We start from the raw sequence: 20,142 nt of genomic DNA on the forward strand, positions 1-20,142 counted from the left end.
TAGTATACTTTTCATCACGCTATGATCAATAGGAGCAGAGCAGTGAAGGGAAATGTTTGGAAAACGGGAGAAGTTACTTAATTTTTTAAGCTTCCATCGCGTGGTATGTTCGTTGTAGAAAAAAAACTACTCGACGGATTTTAACGAAACTTAGTACAATTATTCTTCATACTCCTGGACAAGTTATAGTATACTTTTCATCACACTACAATCAATAGGAGCAGAGCAGTGAAGGGAAATGTTGAGAAAACGGGAGAAGTTACTCCATTTTTTCAGCTTTCAGTCGCCGTCGCGTGGTAAGGTAGGGGTAGTGTAGGGTTAGGGTATTGGTAGGGTAAGGATAGGGTAGGGGTAGGGGTAGTAGTAGGGTTTCACGCGGACGAAGTCGCGGGCGTCCGCTAGTATTTAAATAAAATATATAAATTAATTATAATTAGGAAAAACAAATCAGCACATTTTTCGTTTCAACAATAAAAGGTACGAGTGTTATTTACGAATATATTAAATAATAATATCGAGTATATTAAATACTCGATATTAGCACTATAACAGTAATTTGTAAGTCTGATAATAATATGTCAGTTCATTTTGTTTAAACATCGATCATAAACTTGCAAGCTTTGTTTCATTTAAATTGGGCGTAAGGAATAATTATCATAAAACATCTAATCGTGTTCGTACAAGATTACATTAACCCACCAACCAGCACTGAAACAGCATGGTGGTTTGTGAGCTTGAACTTAAAGTCTCCTATTAATAGGTGTCATCACGCTGACTTATGAGACGTTTCGAAAGAATCTCAGATCTAGCTTGAACTGATAATTAACAAAAGTTCTACTACTAAAAATGTTAACAGGTACTTAAGTATTTAATTTAGATTAAAAACCAAGTTTTACAACAGCAGTAGAGACCTTTTCATGAAAGAAGTCCTGCGGCTAAATCTTGAACTAAATTTAACATAAATGACAGCGCCTTACACAAATGACAATAAGACCGTCATTACCAAATGACAATGAGCGTCATTAGGACATTAGCGCCGCAGCTGGGGGACTTCTTTCATGAAAAGGACTTTACCACTTGACAGCAGCCGGCGGCCATGTCGGTGGATAAAGGGACCGAGAGGCTGTGTAGCCAGACATAATATCGCATTTTAAAATGCTGAAGTTTGTCAACCTGTGCTCCTGTCATAGGCAGATAAGGCGAGTGGTGTGCACAAGGATTTTATCTAAGGTATGCACTACACGTACAAATCGTACAAAATTGAGAATTCCTTCCTCAATCTAGACTTTTAATGAGTCCTTAGGGTAGGCAATGGACTTTTGCATCTATGAAGTGCAATGTTCATGGTTGATGATGGAGTTTGGACTGTGGTTGTAGAAAGTAGCAGATCTCAAGGTTTCAGAACCTCAACAGTGCAAGTATAAAAAGTATTTTCTTTTTATACTTGCACTGTTGATTATCATGATGAATCGCACCACCAGTCACTAGACTGTTAGTTTTGCGGCAATTTTTCCCTACAGACCCTTAAAGGTGTCTTAAAAGAATCTTTAGCGGACTGTGGAGTTTTCTACTAACAGATTTGAAATACAAAGACTTTCAGTGAAAGCAGGCTTTTTGTTAAGAATAAGAACATTCCTGAACTGAATAAATGTGATAATATAGGTATATCAATTTCTTCAAAGCACAGCAAAGCTGTGTAGCGACAGGAATAATAATAGTAATAATTCCCCGGACAAGCTTTGAATCAGATAGCCCCAAGCCATTTTTGTATATGGCATCAAAAGATTCAAAACATAACCCAAGTATACTGATATAGTTATGTAAAATAGGTAAATTGTTCTCAAAGCATTTAGATACAAACAGATGAAGTGTAACAATCGGACGGGCTTTGTGACGTCAACGTCAGCTTTGTGACGTCAGCGTCAGCTTTGTGACGTCAACGTCACGCGTGACGCTTTGCTGCGTCGCGCCCGCGGCTAGCGCCTGATGAGGCCTTTGTCTTACAAAGATACTTGCCGAAAAGTTTCAGCGGAGGGTACTTTTGAATTGTGAACGGAGGACCACGGCCGAAAATATTAAACACTAGCTATTGCCTGAGGTTTCGCTTGTTTGTAATAGTTTTATCTTAATAACGGGAATTACGTTTTTCTTAATGAATGGAAGAAAAGGATTCTATTTAATAACTGCCTCGTTGTTGGTCCGGCAGTTAGGCTATCGGTATTCTATCTTTAGTTACTACTCATCACTTTGTGCCATGTGTGGTAGATGTTCTGTTCATCACCAGTCGACAATCTGCAGAGTTATGACGTCACTCCAGTAGATCACCTACGCCTGCCGGTGAAGGAAGGCAATTCTGTTTACAAAGGTCAGCTCAAAATAAGACAAAATAAAATTACTTATACAAATATTGAGAAATGCACAATCACGTGAGTTTGTCGAACAGTATCCGATTACGGATAAATCCGAGGTTTTGAATCAATATCTGTCCACGGAAAGTTAAAAATATCTAAAGGCGAAGTAAAGTAATGATTGCCTGTGAATTAAGCAGTTTATCGTTTAGTTGTTGTCGTTGTATGCAGTGTGTAGAAAACAATTAATGTTACTAATATCGACTATCTTATATTCGTTTAAATGACGGAAATTGCTATACTTTGACGACCTTGGCGCAGTTAATAGTGCTGTGGCCTAGACATTGAGGTCAATTAACAGTTTAGTATTTTACATTTTCTAAAATTACTGAGGTCTACTCTGGTGGTAGCAATGGCCGTTGCTAGTTACAATGGCTATTTTTAAAATACCTGTACATAAATAATTATGTTTTATTGCTTTTACCAAAAAATTGTGTCGTTGAAAATAAATAGGTACTTTTTTCTTTGGAAAACAATTGAATCAACTTTGTTTTTACAATGAATGGCCAACAGTAATATGACTCAAAGAACAAGTAGTCAATGGCATGTGGTGGTACTGTCTGACTCACTGTAGGTACAGCTCACAAATTACTGCAGGACGTAGGAACACAACAGGATGACGAATTGTTTGGATTTAAAGAGACAGTCATTGTATTACTAAAAGTACCTTGCAAGTTAATGCCTAGATATTATTTTAAAACATAATACTCATGGTCGCGAACTCGTGATGGTCCAGCGTTTAGCCTTTGTGCTTTGGATCACGAATTCCTTGGTTCGACTCCTGAAGCTACGAATACTGAGCCTTTTTCTCCCAAGAAAGAGTTGGGAAGATGGTGGTATTACACCGCAGAATACGTAAGTATTTTGTAAAGTCGACGGTCCCGGTCATTATCGTTAATATTTATAGTGATCTTTACAAAATCAGGCGCGCTTAGAATTAGGACATAGATGCCATAGATAGACATAGATATAGACAGGGCCTCTTATTTTCTATAGAACTTGTATCACACTCAAATTCACCAACAAAATTGTCTGTTGTTTTTTGAGGGGGACGACTCAGACTTCGAAAATATTTAACACCACTATAAGCAAGGGGTCCTGTAAAAATATAGAGAAGGTAATTGGTCTGAGGTCAGTGCAGAAGGAGACACTCTTTACACCAGTGTGCATGTGCCAGGAGCGTAGACGAGATTTATAAAGACTTGCTTAATATTGTAGATAATTATATATTTAGGTATTCTATCCTCGTATATTCCCAAGAAATGATAAAAAAAAATGTTTTGAGGGGAAATCAACATTCCGGTTTGTTATCAACGGATCACTGTAGTGACATCATCTGCGAGCTAACTCTTGAACTTAATACAACTGCGTGATATTGATATCTAATAAGTATTTCAAGAGTAATTTATAGATATAAACATTACCTTATGACTGACCTATTAAACTTGATTACTATACACATTAGAGTAAGACAGTGTAGGTAGCAGTTACCTAGTCAGATACACTCAGCTAGGGTCCAATAAATAAGCCAAATAATGAAACGAATGAAAGAGATTTTTTAAACTATCCGATTCCTTACTGTTGTTTGATAAAAGAATTTTCAAAATCGGTTAGTCAGTAGATCCAGTTACAACATCACAAACTTTACCTCTTTATAATATTATTATAGACTATAGATATAGATAACTTTTGCCTTTATTTAACTTAATACTCACTGTAAAGCTGTATCTTTATACTTATAGCAGGTACCTATGTACCTACTGGTAATAAATTTCACAGACAATATTTTTTAAATTAAAGTATAGGTACTTATTATATATTTTACTGGGCCTCAGGTAAGAAGAAGGCTTCCTTCAAATAACTTCCATTTCTTGCGGTTTTGAGGTCATCTTTTCTGTTACCATTGTAGGCCAACGTCTAGCCGTGGTTTACCTAGTGTGCGAGCTCCCTTATACCAATAAGCTCGTAGCGGAACGGTCCGTTCCGTTAAACCCGCGCGATCGGCGATATATTCACGTGAATCGAGGTAAACACACACATTATCATCTGTAGTGGGAGGAACGACAGACGTGCGCGCAATGAAAAGCTTTGTGAGTAAACAAAACACCTACATATATTATTTATATTTTTATCCTTAATTGTCTGTTGGAAATAAGCTGGCGTCACTTTGCGGAGGTTTATTATGAATAGGGATTAATTGATTTATTTTGCTGTTCTCCATGAAAGACCGACGAATACAAGCGGCAATGGCACCCAGAAAATCCCCTGCGAACTTCACTTCGAGACCGTTGAGATGATTTTAGTTCGAGATCATCCTCAGGAGATGTTGACTCTATTGACAGTTTATTCTCTATTCTCTATTAGCAATTAGTCCACTGCTCGAAAGATTGTTCAACTTTGATATTTCTTTCTTTATTTCTATTATTTTTCGACCTATCTAAATTAGTACATACCTGTACGTATTATAGTAATAGGTACTCGTATAGACATTTCTGTTAATTTAAAAGTTTTAAATCTGATATGAAAACTACGTGGATATCTATACTTATAATAAATCTGTAGAGAGGTCAATTCTGTACATGAAATATATTTCCAAAATAACTATCAGGGGGTGATTGGTGATCGATACTGATGCCAAAAATGGAATCAGTAAAATTTTTGTCTGTCTGTCTGTCTGTCTGTCTGTCTGTCTGTCTGTCTGTCTGTCTGTCTGTCTGTCTGTCTGTATGTTCTTTATAGAAACAAAAACTACTGGACGGATTTTAACGAAACTTGGTACAATTATTCTACATACTCCTGGGCAGGTTATAGTATACTTTTCATTACGCTACGATCAATAGGAGCAGAGCAGTGAAGAGAAATGTTGAGAAAACGGGAGAAGTTACTCAATTTTTTAAGCTTCCGTCGCGTGTACAGCCTTAATGGTTAAAGCTACATAGAAATCATGTATGACGGAAATGTTCTCCTTAAAATTATCTATAAAAACACAACAGCATATATATGTCTATCTTTTATGGTTGAGTCACAATAACACGTGTAACTCCCGATAGCTTAGCAGTTCGGAGCTTTCTAATTATATTTGTCTACTCTTATGTTTATAACACTCATCACTCATCTTTAACTAAAAAAGTTAACATTATTACCTATTCAATAAAAAAAGAATCATAAAAATCATTAAAGAAACACCAAAGTTATACAAGAAATACGCTAAGCCATCGCGCGTGAATACCTAATTCATGCTATATGGATTATTTTTGTGTAACGGTTGCCGCGCTCGATGCGACTCGCGGGGGGGGGGGGGGGGAATAAATAAAGAAGTGCAGCCTTAATGAATAGGGTAGGGGTAGGGTGAGGAAGGGTAGGGGTAGAGTAGGGGTAGTGTAGGGTAGGGGTAGGGCAGGGGTAGGGTAGGGTAGGGGTAGGGTAGTGGTAGGGTAGGGGTAGGGTTGGGATAGGGTAGGGTAGAGGTAGGGTAGGGTAGAGGTAGGGTAGGGTAGGATAGGGGTAGTTGAAAGTTTACAACGACTTTCACGCGGATGAAGTCGCGGGCGTCCGCTAGTTACTAATATAATAAATAATAAAGATAGTTCCTATGGATATTTAAAAGTAAAATTATCATCTAATTCAGTTTAGATGTGTTGCAGACATATGGGTGTTCTCATATAGGTACCTACCTATCAGCACTTTTCGCATTATGATGGAAGTACTTATCTACCTACATACTCTACTAGAGGAACTACTCCTATTTTATACACCTACCTAGTACCTAGATCAAAAGAGTAAAGAGCTGTCATTATAGCATTTAATATAATTAGCCTTTAATTGGTTAAGTCGTTAGAGGTAGGTGGGTAGGTACCTACATGGGCAAATCATGCATGCATGATTTCCTGTTTGACTTCAACAACATCGCGGAAGAGGTCCATACAAGTTATTTACTTAGTGCTCTTTGGTCCAGTGCATAGTCTACGTGGTTTGGTCCAGTCCTGGGTTTATGAACTACTGAGCTATTCTTTCTTTTTACAAATTCTCAGTATAAATTGAGCAGGGTCATTATGTAACTCGGTGAATGCTTCAAAATCACAGTCACTACAACAAATGACAGCGATTTTTCGTTTTTGCTCTCATGTAACATAGATCTCCCACCGAAATGACGTCATCTTGGATCGTTCTCTGTCACGGTCACTCGTAGGAATTTATTCAAGTTGGACTTGAATATTTATTTATGTTTGGAGCAGTGTGGTGGGTCAAAGCTCTAAATCCTACCTCCTATACTTAAAGAAGGAGGCCTGGTCGTTCAAATAGGTCGATAATTATGTTTTTTTCTTACCTTACCTTATCAGTCATGGATCTCCAAGCACAACGATCTCGAGCCGCCAGCATCCAACATCCTGACGGTGATTTTTTCTTATTATCAACCAAACCAAAAAAGTCCATTGAATCTAACCTATAGCTTGGCAAATTCGTTCGTAACACTCTCAATGGTCCGCGCGGGCCAGGGGGGCATGGAGCGATGAATGAAATCCCACGACTGATGCACCTCACTTCCCCGCGCTCACGATTTCACACCTGCGCAGTTGTTCCCCCCGTCACCCGCATATCATGGGGGTGTCATCAAAGAACTTGCCAGACTATAGGATCCATCTAAAAGTTGAACTTATTTTATAGTGTAATGATATGCATAAAATTTTACATAAATTATAATAATAATAAAATAAAAGTAATATTTTTCCAGATGTTACTCATCGCCATGTTCATGGCAGTGGTGATGGTCTGTTCGTCACCCATCGACCACCCTCAGAGCTACGACAACACTCCTGAGGTGCACCGCCATCTGCCGGTAAAGGGCGGCAGACCGGCTTACAAAGGTTAATAATAAATTACTGAGGTGGAGTACTTAAATAAAAAAAATACATGAAAAAAATTACCAAGTCGGTTAAAAACACGGATGTCCATCCGTCCGTCTGTCACCAGTCACCACGCTTTAACTCATGAAATGTGAAGTTATACGGTTGAAATTTTCAGAGATGATGTATTTATTTCTATTGCCGCTACATCATATAATAAAATAAAAAAAAATAGTTAGGAGGGCTCTCATCGTCTGAACAATTAATAGAATATTGAAAATTAACAATTACGCGAATATTGAATTATATTATTCACTTTATTACACTCAAAAATTAATAATTATATCAAAATAAAAGCGTTTTTCCCATATGATTATCGTAATAGTATAGATATGTAGTTATGTAGGAGTACAGTAACTTTAATTGTTAAAAATAAAAAAAAAATTCACGCGCGGATCGTGAGTCGCACTTGGGTGGTTTTTTTAGTGTTGCATCTAGATTATAAAACTATATTTTTTATAGATTACTATTGGTGTTTTTTCAGTGATAATATAGATTTCCATTGGTTAAATTCCAGGGCCTCCCCCACTGAGCAATCTCCACCTCAACCTCCGCAAGGGGGAGTATGTATGCGGGAACAAAGTGTGTCGCCTGCAGCCCGGGGAGATACCCAAAGGCTGCAACGGAGTGTGCCAGTATGCTGTATAAGCTTACGAACTGATCTTCTGTACTAGTCGCCTGATAGTATTTATTGTTCAATTGAAAATAAATATTACTGATTTTTTTAAATTAATGTCTATGATTCTCTGGATTAACCAAAATTTTGTCTTTTTTTTTTTTTTATTCTTTACAAGTTAGCCCTTGACTACAATCTCACCTGATGGTAAGTGATGATGCAGTCTGAGATGGAAGCGGGCTAACTTGTTAGGAGGAGGATGAAATCCACACCCCTTTCGGTTTCTACACGGCATCGTACCGGAACGCTAAATTGCTTGGCGGTACGTCTTTGCCGGTAGGGTGGTAACTAGCCACTGGTAACTAGTCTTATTTTCAGTCAGCCTGTAAAAACATTCGTATATCTATGTACGAAAATAATAACTAACATGCTTGTGGAAGGTAGTGATTGATAAGTTAGACGGTTCTTGTCAATCTAGTCTGAAATCACTGTTCGAGGCCTTTGTATTTATTTATTTTTTTGAGAAAGAATACAATATGGAACTTAAGCTAACTTATCCTAATAACTATACAAATCATGCCCACGTGGAATGATGGCAAGAATACTGGATGCATTTCCGCGCTGGACAGCCAGGCTGATCCTTCGTTTGTCTCAATTTCGACGCGCTAGTGCTACATATGATAGTATAAAATATCGTTGATTATTAACAAAAAAATATTTATTTTCTGCCTATGCTTACTAAGTGAATACCATAGAAAAACCTCAAGTCTCTTCTTTTATTCTAAAATGGTGCTATTAAGAACTGTCAAAAATAAAACCACAGATACAATATAAAGTTTATTCTTTCTCAACGTTGCTCCTACTCTTCTCCCACTGTTTCTGCGAGGTCTTGAAGGTGGCCACGTCCAGCTTGGCGGCGATGAGCCGCCCGCAGTTGGTGCTGTTGAGCAAGTTGCTCTTGTCTGACAGCTCCGTCATTATCTTCACTTTCTGCTCAAGTGACGCCACCTCGAACACTTTCTCGAAAGCGCGGGAACCGTATTGGGACAGCGCCATCTTTTGGTAGAAACCCTGTAAGATATAGTGCGACATAGACGAGTAGAAGTTAATAAAAATGGAAGTAATTAACTCGAAATGTGGCAACATCGCATTTAGTGTCATTATCACAAGTATCTGTCATTATAGAGCAGCCAATCATAATACTGTGCAAATTCGGATATTTACAAAACGAATTACAATAATTAATATCATTTAATAAGATGAAATTGACTTGATTTTATTTATTTTAAATATAATAAATATAAATCATAGAATCAGCTAACTTAGTTAGTACCCTTATCAAAATATGATGCTTACTTCGGGGCTAGATAGTAATTATTTTCCAAGTATATTTATTAATTTATTTATATTAGATAATAAAATTATTTTCATCTTAATTAAACAAGAACATAATATTACCTATATAAATATATAGAAAAAAATATCAATTATAATCAAATATCAAGGTATTTGCAATCCCAAGTGGATGACAGAACACAGAGTTACCCTATGAACAACCATAAGTGACAGAGCCTCATTTATTTTCTACTCTTTTGTGTCACAATTTATGTCATGGAATATTAAAATTTAAACTAAAGTATTATTCGTGATCATGGATGTGTGCTGCTGGTAGCGTGGAAACCGCTATTTCATTCTTTGTCGTAAATAACTTACTTGGAGTAATAGTTCGATTTGTTTACAAGAAGACGGGTCTAATCAAGATGACGTTAAGGAGCCCTCGAGTGTACCGGAACCTTCACTCCCCACCCCTTAACCCCTCAGCAGGCGCCGCTGCGTCGCACTTTGGATCGTGCAGCGTGGCAAAAACTAGCTCATGACTAAGGGCCCCGAATGAATTCTAAACTATTTGAGCATACGCCGACGTTGTAACTATCACGTGAGTTTTAGCCGTCTTTCATAATAAATTAATTATTATGGAATGTTAAAAAAATAATTATCTCGTTAGTCAAGTGAAGGCGCAGGTTCAAAATTTACCTTCAGCTTCCATATAAGCTTGTCCCTCGCCTTCACGCCCACGAACTGTCCGCGGCAGAAGGCGTCCGCCACGTGGCAACCCTTCGCGTCGCAGAAGATGTACAGCAACTCCTCGGAAGACAGCTCCAGCAGAGACGACACCGCTTTCGCTGGACGCTGGAATGGCAGATGGAAATGATGAAACTCAATTATGCAAAATTATGGTTTACGGTAGAGTATTGTTTTGCGAATAACGTCAAAATCATGGTCTAATTAGAAATCTTCCAAAGAACAATAGTACGCTAGTCAACCCCTGTACCCAAGTGCACATCGTTTCTCTTTCTACGATCGCAAACGCTTCGAAAACTAGAAAAATGTATGGGCCGATTGAGGTTTTCTTAATAGGTCTAGGTCTGGCTGGCGTGAAGCTTCAGTCGTGACTAGTTACCACTCTGCCGGCAAAGACGTACCGTCAAGCGATTTAGCGTTCCGGTACGATGTCGCGTAGAAACCGAAAAAGGTGTGGATTTTCATCCTTCTCCTACCAAATTGGCCCGCTTCCATCTTAGGTTACATCATAACTTACCATCAGGTGAGATTGTAGTTTTAAAGGGCTAACTTTAAAAAAATAAAAAGATAAAAAAAGATTGACTGTCTAAATAGTGTATGTTGCCCCGCAGCATACACTATGTACGTCTCAATACAGACGCCTGAAAAGTGAAAGATGCGCAACCGAGGAGCAGCAGGCCGTGGCGTGCACGCTGTTTGCGGCAACGCACGGTGAAAGGTGTGCAGAATAGGTTGCGCTCAAATAACGTAACGCTGTCATTCATTCATCGAATTTTACTGCCCATATTATTTTATACCGGAGGCTATATATGAAAAACTGTTTTTTTAAGGAGTAAACTCCAAATGAACAAGTGTGAGTAGTCCCTACCGCCAGCCCACCTGGTAGTCCAGCACAGTCTGCAGTATGACGGAGCCGTGTATGTGTATGAAGTAGTGCGCGTCGGCGCGCCGCGGCAGCAGCTGCAGGCAGCGCACCGCCAGCTGCTGCTGCTCCGCCTCGCAGCACAGCGTCTTCTCCAACATCTGGAACAAGACAACAACTCATAACATCCTACTAATATTATAAAGTTTGTATGGATGTTTGGAAGTATGTTTGGATGTTTGTTACTCTATAACGCCACTATTACTGAAGCGATTTAGCTGAAATTTGGAATGGAAATAGATTTTACTCTGGTTTAACAAATAGGCTACTTTTTATTCCGAAAAAATCCATTGTTTCCCGAGATTTGCGAAAACTGATGATTTTGATGATATGAATGTTTGTTACTCTTTACTGAATCAAATTAGCTGAAATTTGGTATTAAGATATATTACAGCCTGGATTAACACATAAGACTACTTTTAATCTCGGAAAAATCCATGGTTCCCGAGGGATTTGGGAAAAACTAAATTCCACGCGGACGAAGTCGCCGGCGTCCGCTAATGAATAATAATCATTTATTTTTTGCGGCAACACTTCCTTATCAACGTCAATATCAGTCAATGGACGTCCACTGCTAGACATATGCCTCTTGCATGGACTTCCAAACGAAACAACCTTGAACAGACAGCATCCTCAGTCCACTTGGGGTGTGATTAATCGCTTGGCGGTACGTCTTTGCCGGTAGGGTGGTAACTAGCCACGGCCGAAGCCTCCCACCAGCCAAAAACACTGCACTTTCACTGATCAACACTGCACTTTCGTCATTCCAGCACCTTGAGACCCCAATATTTATTTTCTCTTCAAAAAGTTGTATACCCATTGCTAAGTTAACTTGTTAATCTGTCAGGAACTTTGTTTCTTCTGCGGATCTTCTTATTCTCATTATATCATGAATCAATATTAATTAAATCATCATCATGAGAGACTTCAAGCTTAACTCGCTCCATCGTCTACTTTGAGCCTTCTTATGAAACTCATAGCGACCAAGACTCAGATAGGTCATCACTAGCAACACTACATTTAACTAGACTGGGTGTTCACCTGCAAGAACTGCATCTGCTTGGTCTTGATCCGCAGACACGCCTTGGCGAGCGCCACCAGCACGCCCGTGTTGCCGCACGCCAGCAGCGCCGCGCACGAGCTCGACAACTCCTCGAACATCGGCTCAAACTAAACAATTACAAATTATTACACTTGCAGAACCTTTTATGGAGATAATTATAGCCTATATTGCCCCTTGGTAATGTAGTTAGTTTAAGAAATTAAATATCACGTGTCTCAATCAGTGAAGGAAAACATTGTGAGGAAACCTGCACGCCAGAGAATTTCTTAATCCTCCACGTGTGTGAAGTCTGCCAATTCGCATTGGGCCAGCGTGGCACTGGCATTAGTGGCATTCTGAGAGAAGACTCGAGCTCAGCAGTGAGCTGTATATGTGTTGATAACGAATGTAGTTATGTAGTGTAGTGTCAACTTTTAAGCCTTATGGTGGCATCCCTGTGGTTTGGTAATGCTTCTACATGTTGGTTCACAAAGAGACTCACAATACAATATACCAGTGGCGAAGGATGCAATTTAGATGATGGTAAGCCAACGTAGGAAAAGGAAATCTACACAGCGTGATACAAACTCATGTTTCTTATATATCCATACATATTTATTCATTACAATAATAATTATGTAAGGATTTTTAAAAGGTAATTGGCGGGAATTGGTTTGCTTGGACTCATCGTCAATATACAAAAGCCCATACCTCCTCCTTAATCTGACAGTTGTCAATGAGCCGCTGCACGGTGTAGTTGAGCATGGGCATGGTGGCGAGCTGGCCCAGCCGGTTGATGAAGCAGCGCGCGTACAGCTGCGTGTAGCTCTTCTTCTTCGACACAAACAGTGCTGCTTCTAACAACCTGGAATAGTTAACAAATACATTGGAAAATAGCGTTTATTCACGGTTTGCTTGTTATAGTACTTAATTTATTAAATCAGAGCAGTCAGGTTATCCATTGATATAGGCATCCTCCAGACTTTGCCATTCCGATGGTCTCTAGCCTTATTATTATTGTAATTATAGGCTTTAGCTTTCGCTGATGCACCTATATTGTTGTGCTTCTTATTGCTTCATATATCTATCCAGCCAGTTCTTAAACATATGCAGTGATTTTGTGGTTATCACATTCTCAGGTAATTTACTAGCCACGGCTGAAGCCTCCCACAAACCAGACCTGAACCAATTAAGAAAACCTGAATTGCCCAAGCCAGGGATCGAACCCAGTACCTTGTCTTGTAACTCTGTCCCACATACCACTGCTCAACAGAGGCTGTCATAAGTCCATATAAGAAGCCTTTATCCAGCAGTGGTGTTTATCACCTGATAATGATAATGATAATAAATAGATTAAAATCTTATTCTTACCTGACAGCAGATTCATTACTGAAAACAGGAGGTAAACTTCTCTCTACTGAGGTCTTTTCACTTGATTCTATTGCATCTACATCAATTTTGTCTTTTTTCTCATCATTCTCATTGGAAGCCCAATCTTCGGGAGCAAAACTCTCATTTAAGAGCTTCTTAATCAAACTCTTTGTTATGTTCTTATCTACATTCTTGATTGCATAGAGTAGCACCTGGAGCAGAGCTGATGTTATGTTCTTGTATGGCAAGTCTTTGAACTGAGGCCATGCTGAAAGTCTAAAAAATAAATAAAAAAATTGAACCCAATTTAAAGATGAATTACTCTAAAAAGCAAAAAATTACATTGCCCTTACTATTGTTCGCTTTGAAGGCATTGTTATGCCAAATAGGCTTTTAAAGTTTATTTTGTGTTTTGGCAATCATAAACAAAGAATTTTTGATTAACAATTTATTTGTTACAAAATTGACACATTAGTTATTTTAGTTCAGTAAAACATAATTATGTTTAAGATAAACATATGTTTTTGTATAGCCTTGGTGGCACTTCTGCTAAGATTTATTGGGTTTTCATCAAGAACAGCAAAATGAATTTGTTATTCATAATTTTATAGAATTATATTATAACATGCGTCAGAAATAGTACCTGTTAGCAAAATCCTTTACAATCTCCTGATACTCATCCGGCACTACTTTATATTTCATTTCAGTGGCATGTGGGGGTATGCTTGAACTGCCCGCAGTCTGCACAAACATGTTCACCTTAGCTTTCTCCCCCGGCAATAAAGTTATGCCACTCAGACATTTCAGAGCACTTCGCAAAATGTGATTTGCATATTGGTCCCATACAAAATCCTCCAAATTATTCAACACATATTTGCATATTTTTAGTGTAAACTCATGACAATACTGTATGTGTTCATCTGTGTACTCAGACTTGCGTTTTTTACGTTTTTTCTTTGGACCTTCTTCATCCTCAATTTGATCTAGTATTTGCAAATGGTCAGTGGCCCTCTCACAGGACACTCGTAACAATGTCTCTATAATGTGACTGGAGAAGTTATCTGAGCACAGCCTTCTGAGTTCCGGAGACAGTGCTTCTATGTAGCGCTCCAAGTCTTCAGGTGATGCGTAAGGCAGTAACAGCTCAATGAGACGGCAACCTAACTGGTTACCAACTATATTTAGCTCCTCCCCCTTGGTTCTCTCTAGGACATTGTTGACTAGTGCATCTGAAATAAATAGTTACACCTTTAAACTATCCAATTGCAATCCTACCAATTGGTAATCTCTACACTCACTAGTTCCTTATAATCTTGTTTTTGCGATCACATGTGATCGTAGAAAGGTAAGATAATTCAGAGATTTTTTTTTTATAGTTTAATAGTTTTACTCACGCCGCTCATCGGGGTCGTTTACTCCTTGCTTAATAGTTTCCAAAATTTTCACAAAATAATCAAACAGATCCTGTGGTATTTGTGTGCCGCGTCCCATTTGACCTTTCTTCGCATATTTCTTGGCATTTTTTAAAAAGTTTTTACGCTTCTTCCTTTGTTTTTTATGTGGCGTATTATTGTCTACTTTTTCTACCGTTTCATCGCCCATTTTTATTAGAAAAAAGTCACTACAACATTAAATAAGATTTTTTAGGTTACGTTTTAACTCGATTCGATTGTCAACAAACAAAACAAGCATTGACAATTTAGCATGACAATGACATTGACAGATGACGGTAATGGACTCAAAATCGATTGTTTGTGTCAAAGAACAAACACTCCAAGGAGAAAAAGTGAAGAACACGAAATACACGAAAAGTTGGACAAGGCAGCGCTACTATTTCCTTAAACGGAATATTTTAACTAAAACAGCGGCAATTTTAAAAGAAGATTTTTTTTAAGTTTTTTATTTAATCGAGGTACACTTACTTACTTTTAAAATAGTTTAACAAACCAATTGAAAAAAAACAAAAAATTAAAAAGTGTGTGTATCAGCTGCGACGCACGAATGGAGTTTACTCTATCAGAACGACTGTCTAAATAGGTGTTTGTTGCCCCGCAGTATACACTATGTACGTCACAATACTAACCCCCGATAAGTGAAAGGTGCGCAAAATAGGTTGCGCACAAAAAACGTAATGCTGTCATTCGTTCATTGAATTTTACTGCCCATATTTTTTGATACTGGGGGCTATATATGAAAAATTGATTCTTAATGACTAAACTCCAAAAGTAATATTTATTGTTCTTCTTCTTCTTCTTTATCAACCCATATACGGCTCACTGCTGAGCTCGAGTCTCCTCTCAGAATGAGAGGGTTAGGCCAATAGTCCACCACGCTGGCCCAATGCGGATTGGCAGACTTCACAAACGCAGAGAATTAAGAAATTCTCTGGTATGCAGGTTTCCTCACGATGTTTTCCTTCACCGATTGAGACACGTGATATTTAATTTCTTAAAATGCACACAACTGAAAAGTTGGAGGTGCATGCCCCGGACCGGATTCGAACCCACACCCTCCGAAATCGGAGGCAGAGGTCATATCCACTGGGCTATCACGGCTCATTTATTGTTACCCAACATCAAAGTCATAATTATTTAATATTACACCATTACAAAACTAGACCAAATGACTATGTAGAACATAGTTCAAATTAATGTACGATTAGAGAGAAGTATGCCACACGTTGCGGTGTAGTAGCAGCGCGGCGCCGGAGCGGTGTCATTGCGGCGGGCTGCATATAAATATCAATGATATGCCACACGGTGCATTTCGGCGCCGCACCGCAGGCACACTTTTTGCTACGGCGCCGCAACGGTGCTGTATTGCGCCGCGTACCACATGTGTACAGTGAAGCGGGAAAATGTTTCCAGTACTGCGCCGCACCGCACCGTGTGGCTTCACTCTCACTGTCTGATTTCTGTACGTACAGATTTATTTTCGCAACCAACACATGCATAATCTTATAGTCCAAAGGTCTTTGTACTGAAGCTTCGGCCCCTTGAGCTGCAAAATAGAAAACGTATAGTCTCCATAGATTTTTTTAAATTAAACTAACCTAGCAAGTATTTTAAATACAAAAAAAATTCTTAGCCAGTCTCTGAATAGAATAGCAATAGAACCTATTATCTTAGAGTATTTAAGAATAGAACGGTCTTCGGAAATCTAGCGAGTCGCAGGTATTCGCTGGATGCAGATGGCTCAGTATCGTGAAGTTTGGAAGTCCCTACAAAAGGCCTATGTCCTGCAGTGGATGTCCATTGGCTGACATGATGATGATGTTTTTTAAGGGTCACATTGAAAAAAAAATTTTTTTAGGCAAAGTTATTGAAGGTCTGTACTTTCGTTACCTGCTAACCCACAAAACTACCATAATCCTATCTCCAAAGTTTCATAAGTAAGTAGTAAGAAGTATCTCCTACATACGGTAGAAGTATGGGCTCACTCAGGCTCACTAACTTTGAGCTTAAATAAAATTAAGGAAAGGCTGACAGCTCTCGTACTAACCGAAATTATTTTATTACAAAGGAAATTAAAATCAGAGTTAACAGGACAGGCACGGCACTAGAATAAAATATTAAAATCGCTAAAACCGATTTTCTGTTTAACCATGGGTTCTCATTAATTGAAAAAAATTTATTTTATCTTCTTATATAAAAGCGAAAGGTCACATCATGAAAACTCGAAACCCGAAAATAAAAAAATAAATAAAATCATTTTATTTCAGGCCATAATTTATGTACAAAAGTGAAATTTGGCAGTCAGGTAGTTTATAGATAGTAGACGTTTGCTAAAACCGATTTAGTGGGAGGGCCAGATTAGGTCTAAGGGCGGATGGAGTCGCGGACGACCTAGTCATAATATAAATAAGACGATCAAAATAAAAGGAAAATATCAAGGCCAACATTACAACTCTGGAGGACTGATAAAACATTAAGGGAAAACGAAAAGTTGTTTAATGCACTGATGCAGTCAGCAATGGTTCATATGACACTAAATGGCAAAACAAATTGCATTACTAATAAGTTAACTTTAAACCTATTTTATATTTATCATAACGGCCTTCATAGCGTGTCACAGACATAGGAACATTTAAATTCTAGTTGGATCGTCCGGTAAGAAATTCCCTAGAAAACTGACAGGCAAACGAGATGCACACATATCCCCTTCTCCGCCGCACGTAAAGAAATTCATGAATGTGAGCTTCCTACAACTCCCGCATTATCATCGTCTCAAGTCTCAATCAACTAAGCCACAAAAGCATACCCGGCCTGATACCGGTTTAGTTTGGCGCCGACTTTATTGAAAACTCGTTGTGCGCGCGCTTTTATTCGATTCCAATTTCAAAATAAACGTTAATTATTTAAAAACATCGGAACGCGACGTGTAAAATGACTCTTTAAAGAATAAATTGCCTGCAAATTAAGAGGATTATTAAAAAAAATAACAAGATTTCCAAGTTCAAAATTTTAGAAATCAATGCATTCTTTTTTGTGAAGTTTTTTTAGTGTCGGGATCTGTGGTTAAGGTGCGTTTTTATCATTAATTATTATTTAAAAAAAAAGTTGTGTGACGGGGAGAGGTCGTTGATCTTATCCCGCTTTCATGGCTCGTGCCTCATACTTCGTGTTACGTTGTGTGTTTGTTTAGTTCTTCTTCAATATCTGTGTAACAATAGTTTTTTTTATATTTCTGAAGTAGATAGGAACTACATAAGTTACTAATTAACAGATCATTTTGCTTATCTTTTTTAAAGTATCTAACTACCGTCATATTGTAATTGTCAATAATCTAATTATGGCAATCAGAAAGGTAGATGGACAATTTAGTCATCATATTGTCAATTAACTTTGTAGAGTAACTAAATTAAGAAAATTTATGTAGGTACCTACCTAAAAGACGACGTTTGGTTTTGTATCTATAATATATCTATAATTTAAAAATGAATCGCAAAATGTGGTAAGCGCATAACTCAACAACGCCTGGACCAATTTGGCCAAATCTTTTTTTAAAATGTTCGTTGAAGTTCAAGGATGGTTTTTACGGCGAGAAAAATTAAAATTATTGCTGGAAAAACCCTAAAAATAGCCCTTTTCTTTTTCCCATACAAATGATTTGTAACTAAAACGTAGTCAATTTGAGCTTTATTGTTATTGTATAAAGTTCATATTAATAATAATTAGAAAACGGGGTAGTGGTAGGGTAGGGGTAGGGTAGGGGTAGGGGTAGGGTAGGGTAGGGTAGGGGTAGGGTAGGGTAGGGGTAGGGTAGGGTAGAGTAGGGGTAGGGTAGGGTAGGGGTAGGGTAGGGGTAGGGTAGGGGTAGGGTAGGGGTAGGGTAGGGGTAGGGTAGGGGTAGGGTAGGGGTAGGGTAGGGGTAGTTGAAAGTTTACATCGAGTTTCACGCGGACGAAGTCGCGGGCATCCGCTAGTAGGTAATATAATTAAAAAGTTTCTTATTCAAATCTTATTAGAATGAAGATTTTTACATCCAAACTTTATTAATATTTCTTTCTAAGTTTAAAAGTAAACCCAGGCAGACCATCGATAATCCAAATAAAATTTAACACACAAAGCAGCTTAATTCGTATGTATTTTATGTTTTATCGTTTTTTTCGCATTCCTATAGCACCTATAGTGTATGACGTCACGCGGTCTGCGCGGTTCGGGGCTCGGGGCTCGGAAGCGTTACTAAATTGACCCACTAGATGACCGCAACCTTCGCGTGACTCACGGGGTGGTGAGCGCTCCGTGACCGCTTGGCGTACCTAGTATAAGCCCGATCGCGTTTTTTTTTATTATCAGACTATTTTAACGGTCTACTACAGGGCCAGACTTTCCTACAAATAAGAAAGGGTATATGATTTATATATTATATATATATAAATATAAATATATATATTTATATTATATTATATATATATATTTGTATATTCGCTCAGTCCTGGATTAGCATAATGAGCTATTTAATTGCTTAGGAAATTCTGGTAAATAGCACCAGACCAAGAAAAAAAACACGAAAGTTCAAGCAATTTCAAAAACCGCACTATTTTTGATTAATACTTTAAACTTCACTTATGGATACCTAGGCCTATACGGGAAAATTGCATCATCATTAACAACCCATATTCGGCCACTGTTGAGCACGAGTCTCCTCACAGGATAAGAGGGATATAGAAAATTGCATAGGACATCAAATTTCCTTAATCCGGCACTGGCCACGCTGCTGCAATGTGGGACGGGCTTAAGGTTAGGGGATAATGTTACGACCATTTTCTCAACAAAACTTTGAAATAAAGAGAAGCTCAGTATTTCGTAAATATCTTCTCGAGCTTCTCTTTATGTAATATTTAAGATCAATATGCTCTTCTTGATCTTTGTCAAACATAAAAGTATATCTTAATGACCACCAGGTATAAGTGGAAACTTCATCTATATATTTATAGAAATTAGGCTTTGAATTATTGTTGGCGTTTCCTCCGCGATATCGCTCACAATATTCTCCCGTATATTTCACGTTTCAATTCGTAGATTGCTAGATTAGTGCTAGGCCGCGGCGTATCGATTTAATCTCTTGGGCTGTCTCCATTTCTTTATTAGCTGACTCAGGCCGAAGGTCACGCGCGAGTCAAGTGGGTTAGTGTTGTCTACGTTGACTCTCAAATATACTTCACAAGACATTTCGAACAGAATATTTTTTTTATTTCACTGCCATGTCATGTCCATGCATTAATTCTCATTTGATTGCTTCTCGTAGTTAACGAATTGAGTTCACTTGACTAAGTGACAATACAGACGTAGGAA

General features: G+C 38.2%; 2 protein-coding genes across 2 annotated transcripts; one reads left to right on the forward strand and one right to left on the reverse strand.

Annotated features, from left to right (window-relative positions):
• Positions 1-4,356: 4,356 nt before the first annotated feature.
• Positions 4,357-8,041, forward strand: LOC112057236 (uncharacterized). The gene is made up of 3 exons (XM_052887557.1): positions 4,357-4,498; positions 7,141-7,273; positions 7,830-8,041. The coding sequence occupies exons 1-3, from the start codon at positions 4,487-4,489 to the stop codon at positions 7,958-7,960; spliced, it is 276 nt and encodes a 91-aa protein (XP_052743517.1). The 5' UTR covers positions 4,357-4,486; the 3' UTR covers positions 7,961-8,041.
• Positions 8,042-8,752: 711 nt separating this feature from the next.
• Positions 8,753-15,039, reverse strand: LOC112057235 (nucleolar protein 9). The gene is made up of 8 exons (XM_052887544.1): positions 14,740-15,039; positions 13,989-14,574; positions 13,346-13,621; positions 12,686-12,839; positions 11,974-12,102; positions 10,890-11,033; positions 9,963-10,118; positions 8,753-8,999 (listed from the first exon to the last, which is right to left on the reverse strand). The coding sequence occupies exons 1-8, from the start codon at positions 14,945-14,947 to the stop codon at positions 8,766-8,768; spliced, it is 1,887 nt and encodes a 628-aa protein (XP_052743504.1). The 5' UTR covers positions 14,948-15,039; the 3' UTR covers positions 8,753-8,765.
• Positions 15,040-20,142: the final 5,103 nt, after the last annotated feature.

The sequence above is a fragment of the Bicyclus anynana genome, chromosome 2 (genome assembly GCF_947172395.1).
Source record: "Bicyclus anynana chromosome 2, ilBicAnyn1.1, whole genome shotgun sequence".
In the NCBI taxonomy this organism is placed as follows: Eukaryota; Metazoa; Arthropoda; class Insecta; order Lepidoptera; family Nymphalidae; genus Bicyclus; species Bicyclus anynana.